Source organism: Ctenopharyngodon idella, chromosome 18 (assembly GCF_019924925.1).
Source record: "Ctenopharyngodon idella isolate HZGC_01 chromosome 18, HZGC01, whole genome shotgun sequence".
Taxonomy (NCBI): Eukaryota; Metazoa; Chordata; class Actinopteri; order Cypriniformes; family Xenocyprididae; genus Ctenopharyngodon; species Ctenopharyngodon idella.
Genome location: NC_067237.1, coordinates 7,698,957 through 7,705,138, shown reverse-complemented (window position 1 = coordinate 7,705,138; position 6,182 = coordinate 7,698,957). Strand labels below are relative to the sequence as shown.

The following is a 6,182-nucleotide window of genomic DNA, read 5'->3' as shown; positions in this document are numbered from 1 at the left end:
TAAAAAAAATCTTCATTACTTGAAATAAACGTTAGCTGAAATAAAATAAATATATACGGAGCCCCGCACATGACATGCAAGAAAAAAAAATTTAATCGTGCGCACGATTTACTATTTCGTTCTCTCGATTTATAAATCATGAGCATGATAAAAATAACATGCATTTTGTATTATCTCCTTTATTTTGTTAAAATTATTCACATTTTCACAGATTCTGCAAGTGGTTCACATACCTTTTCTTGCAACTGTATATATAGCATTGTTAGAAAGAAGTAATTGGATTTTTGATTCGAAACATTATATAGCCTTTGTCACTACTAACCCCAGCCTCCTTTTATAAGGTCCCATAAAAAAGAGGACTTCAACCCATACTCTGGTGAAGAGAGATAAAGGGCCATAGTCTTCACCCAATGCATTCATACAATCCTAATACGGTCCATACCAACCAACTGATCAAGAAATAAACATAAGCAACATGTGCAATCTGAAAACAGGACTACACTCACCCTGCAGTTGTCTCCAGTCATTTCTAGAAAGTGTCAATATGCATCCAAACTTAAAGCCTGTAGATGAGATGTAGGACAAAGGCATGACTTAAGGACTCTCAAAGTTAAGTCTGACCAAAAAATATATAAGAACTGGAACATGTCCTAACATGACCAACATGACCAAAAAGACCACCTGGAAAATATCGCACCACCAGAGGGAGACAAACACATGATGGATGTGGAGGTGTGTGTGGCCACTCTACCACTGAACTAAATAGGAATGCAAAAAGAAAGCTGTCTCTATGTATATTCTCAGAAAATACATGCAGTGTTTAGTATCATTGAGATACAATTATAGTTTTTAATTAATGATTTTTTTTTTTTTTTTTTTCATTAACTAGGTGGCTGAGGCCACCCGTCAGAGTAAAAGTCCCTTTATGGGATTTAGCCATAGTGCTTGAGGGTCTGGTTGGAACCCCTTTTGAGCCACTAGAGTCGGTGTCAGTTTCTGACTCTGAAAATTGTTTTTATTATTACTTCACTAAAGAGAACTGGGGGTCGATCTCGCCAAAGCCACAACCGAGGGGTGGCCGCCATTAAGCAAACAATGTTGCATTGGGTGAGGGATGCCATTTCCCTAGCCTACGAGGCACGCGGTCAAGCTTCGCCTCTAGGAGTTAAGGCCCATTCTACTAAGGGAGTTGCTTCCTTGATACTTTAGCAAGGGATGCCAACTTGCAACAAGTATGTGATGCGGCAGGCTGGTCCTCTCCGCACACATTTATCAGGTTTTATAGTTTGGATGTCCATGCTACTCCAGACTCGCATGTCCTTGAGTCAGCATCCCAAGGTCATGTCTGAGACCTCTTCAATATTTGTGTGCACACTATACAACCTTGAGGGGTCCAGACACTTTTCAGTGTGGCGGTATTCTATTCAAGACAGTTGCCTGTGTATGTGGAATTCTGTCTTCTGTGCTCACAAAATTCAACAGATTGAATTCCTTTTGAGTTTATGCACTCCCTCATGTGATCTCTCATTACCTCATGTGAACTCTCATTCCCTCATTGCTCTCTCTCAAGTTCACAGTCCAGATACTGATAACATGCAGTTAAATGAGCACCACTGAGACAAAGTACTTTTTAATCAATAGTTATGTTGTTTTATAATAAGCAACTGTGCAAAAATATAGCCATAGTGCTGAAAAGTAGTAGAAATTATTCTCTGTAGAATTGATATCACTAGCAAATCAAGTAAAAGTGTGCAAGCATATTTGCGCTATATAGATCATGTTACAAATAAACTTTGTACTTTGAACTTCTTGCTGTGGGCTGCTCACTGTATTTGATAATGTGCAATGCTAAAGGAGAAATTTGCTCATTTTCAAATACAAAGTAACATGCCAAGATAAAGATATCAGCACTGAACAAAGCAGAAGCATATGCCACTCAATATAAGTAAGTAATCTACATTTTATGAATTTAAAAACACAGGCTTTTTTAATAAAACAATATTTATTCAAAATAAATGTTACATTTGCATTATTTCAGAAATGTTACATTTGCATTATTTTAGAAATCGTTTTCTACAACAGTTTTAAAAATTAATTTGAGAAAGACAATACAGTTTAGTAGATCCAGTGTGAGGCTTGTAGGTACTGGACAGGATTGTTCTTTATATTTGATTTTATACTGTGTGAAAAAAAAAAAATTTTTTTTGCAAAACTGAACATTTAAATTAATCAATTTTATTTGTTATAACACATGATACTGTATGAATAGTAATTAGGCCTGTCGACTTATGTTCATTTAGTACAACTGATTAAAAAAAAAACGTTAATGCATGATTAATATGTTTAATCATTTGAATAATAATTATTATTAAATGATAATAATAATAATAAGAAGAAGAAGAACAAGAAGAATTATTATTATTAGAAATTTGTGAAAATTGAGACGCAAGAGTGGTAAAGAAACATGCACATGGACATGGTGATGGAAAAACGATATGAGATGGGAGGAAAAATTATATATATATACACTGCCAGTCAAAAGTCTCTTATGCTCATTAACGCTGCATTTATTTCATAATAAATACAGAAAAAAACAATAATATTGTGAAATATTTTTACAATTTAAAATTATGGTTTTCTATTTTAATATACTTTAAAATATAATTTATTTCTATGATGCAAAGCTGAATTTTCAGCATCATTACTCCAGTCTTCAGTGTCACATGATCCTTCAGAAATCATTCTAATATGCTGATTTGATACTCAGTTATTATCAATGTTGAAAACAGTTGTGTTGCTTAATATTTTTTTGGAACCTGTGATACTTTTTTCAGGATTCATTGATGAACAAAAATGTTAAAATGAACAGCATTTATTCAAAATATAAATCTTTTCTAACAATATAAATCTTTACTATCACTTTTTATCAATTTAACACATCCGTGCTGAATAAAAGTATTAATTTCTTTCAAAAAAAGAAAGAAAAAAAAAATTACTGACCCAAACTTTTGAACGATAGTGTATATTGTTACAAAAGATTTCTATTTTAAATAAATGCTGATATTTTTTTTAAAATTTTATTCATCAAAGAATCCTGAAAAAGTATCACAGGTTATAAAATAATATTAAGCAGCACAACTGTTTCCAACATTGATAATAAATCAGCATATTACAATAATTTCTGAAGGATCATGTGACACTGAAGACTGGAGTAATGATGCTGAAAATTCAGCTTTGCATCACAGAAATAAATTATATTTTAAAGTATATTAAAATAGAAAACCATAATTTTAAATTGTAATAATATTTCACAATATTATTGTTTTTTTTTTTTCTGTATTTATTATGAAATAAATGCAGCCTTAATGAGCATAAGAGACTTTGTTCAAAAACATTAAAAATAGTAATGTTTCCAAACTTCTGACTGGTAGTGTGTATGTATATATATATATATATATATTGCATTCACTTGCAAACTTCTATTCCAAAAGTATTGCGTTCCCCTGAATGAATGATTCTGCCTGCCTGTCTCCTCACTCTGAGAGTGTACTGGTCCTGGATGAAAAAAGTGTCCCTTTCATACCATTTCATCTCTACTGCACAGCGTCGACAGCATATAATAATATAATATTATCAGAATTTATGTAATACAATTATTTTATTATTTTCAGGCAAGATGACACCATTTTCTCAGAACATGGTTTCTGTCTCTCTCTGGATAACAGTCATAATGCTTTTTGGCTCTATCTGTGAGGGTGGCAAAATCTTGGTGGTGCCTGTGGAGGGAAGTCACTGGGTGAACATGGACATCCTCATCAAGGCTTTACATGGTCAAGGGCACAACATTGATGTAATACGCACCTATAATAGCTGGTTCGTAAAGGAGAATTCAACTTATTACAACTCTATAACCATACCTAACACCACAGGAATGGATGAAGAATTTGTAGATGAAATGCTCTTCAAAATGATCGACCATGAAAGAGGAAAGAACCAGATGAGTGCCATACAGTTGTATTTGCAAGTATTCAAAGCTATTCATAAAACTCATGAAATGATATGTCAGCTTATAACAAACATATTTGAAAGTGAGGACATTCTGAAGACACTCAAGGAAAAACAGTACGATCTGATGCTTACTGATCCGGCATGGGGTGCAGGCATTCTCCTGGCCCATGAACTAAAGTTACCCGTAGTATATAATGTGAGATGGACCACTACTGGAGAGGGACACTTTGACATCGCTCCCTCACCGATGTCTTACATCCCTATCACAGCATCTGGAAACACTGACAAAATGAACTTTTTCCAACGATTAAAAAATGCTTTCTTCTATTTGCTAATGGACATTCAGAACAGCCGTTTTAATTTGCCACTTTACCAATCACTTTGTGATAAATATTTCCAGCCACGTGTGCATTTTTATGAACTTCTCCAGAGGGCTGATATATGGCTTATGAGGGTTGATTTTGTTTTTGAATTTCCACGTCCAACAATGCCAAATGTCATCTACATTGGTGGCTTCCAGTGTAAACCAGCAAAGGCCCTTCCACAAGATCTGGAGGACTTCATGCAAAGTTCTGGAGAGCATGGAGTCATTATCATGTCTTTAGGGACGTTTATCAGTGATCTACCAGATGATTTTACAGCAGAAATAGCTGCTGCTTTTGCTCAGCTCCCTCAAAAGGTGATTTGGAGATACACTGGAAAAAGACCATCTACTTTGGGGAACAACACATTACTGGTTGACTGGATGCCACAGAACGATCTTCTAGGGCATCCAAAGACTAAAGTTTTTATTGCACATGGTGGAACCAATGGGGTTCAAGAAGCTTTGTACCACGGTATTCCAGTGGTTGGAATTCCATTCTTTTTTGACCAGTACGACAATCTTCTTCGATTACAAGAAAGGGGAGGAGCCAAGATACTCTCCATCGCAACTTTAGATAAAAACACTCTGCATGCAGCCCTACAGGAAGTAATCAATGAACCATCTTACAGACTAAGTATGCAGAGGCTCTCTCTTCTGCACAGAGACAAACCAATTAAACCTTTGGACAGCGCCCTCTTCTGGATTGAGTTTGTAATGAGACACAAAGGTGCTGCTCACCTCCGTACAGAGTCCTACAAACTGCCTTGGTACTCCTATTACTCAGTAGATGTTGCACTTATATTGTTTGCAGTTGTTTTGATGTTCACTCTATCTATATTTTTAACAGTTAGATATCTGTGTGTCAAGTGCTGCTGTAGAAAAAAGAAAACTGAGTGACACATTTACATTTGAAGTAGATCACCTACAACTGATGTAAAATTATTCGACTCTTTTGACTGTTTAATGAGCGATAAAAAGGAAATATTAAAATTATATACAGAAAATATAAAAATATATATTTAAATGCTCGTTTTTCATTGAAACATCAGTTAAACTGCATTTATCACATTACCTTTAATAGAATAATAAATACTGAATTATTCTACTGTCTATGTATTTTTTTACTGTCTACACATGCTTGAAAATAAAAAAATATGCTGTGATACCCCCCATTCCACTGCCTTGATTAATAGTTAGATTCTTCTGTCATTACAGTGATATTTGTCTTTTTTGACCACATGCTTCAAACAGAGATACGTTTCTTTAACCTTTCTCAAATTGACATATATGAGTGTAAAACCTAACTTTAATGGTGTGACGAAAACCAAACACTACACTCAATACTAAAAACCTTTTTTTTTTTTTTTTTTTTTTGGTTTCTTTATCTTATTTTATAGAACTTTAAATGAAGGTCTGATCTCAATTATGCAGAAAAGTAGAATTTGTTAAGGCTTCACAAACTTCTTTCACTGAACATTTTAAATATCAGTCACAACCGTTACACAACCACTGGCTGTTGTAAAAAATGGGTATAAGAGGATGTGTATGATCTAATTAACTTATTACTGAGACTTTTACCTGCACGCTTTCCTTAATGAACTCTCATTAATTCCCTTATGTGATGTGTCATTCTCTCATTGCTCTCATTTTTAAGTTTACCATTCAGATACTGATAGCAGGAAGTTATGGGTCAGGTTTACTAAACATGACATTAGCATAAGAGCGCAATTCCAAAAAAGCGCCGATGCGAGTGGAAAGTTCTGCGTGTGATCTACTGACGACACACAAATTAATGAACACAAACGCAGCC

General features: G+C 34.5%; 1 protein-coding gene across 1 annotated transcript; it reads left to right on the top strand.

Annotated features, from left to right (window-relative positions):
• Positions 1-1,816: 1,816 nt before the first annotated feature.
• On the top strand, positions 1,817-5,474 carry LOC127499898 (UDP-glucuronosyltransferase 2C1-like). Its single transcript, XM_051870607.1, has 2 exons — positions 1,817-1,945; positions 3,672-5,474. Exons 1-2 carry the CDS (start codon positions 1,930-1,932, stop codon positions 5,267-5,269), a joined length of 1,614 nt encoding a protein of 537 aa, XP_051726567.1. The 5' UTR covers positions 1,817-1,929; the 3' UTR covers positions 5,270-5,474.
• Positions 5,475-6,182: the final 708 nt, after the last annotated feature.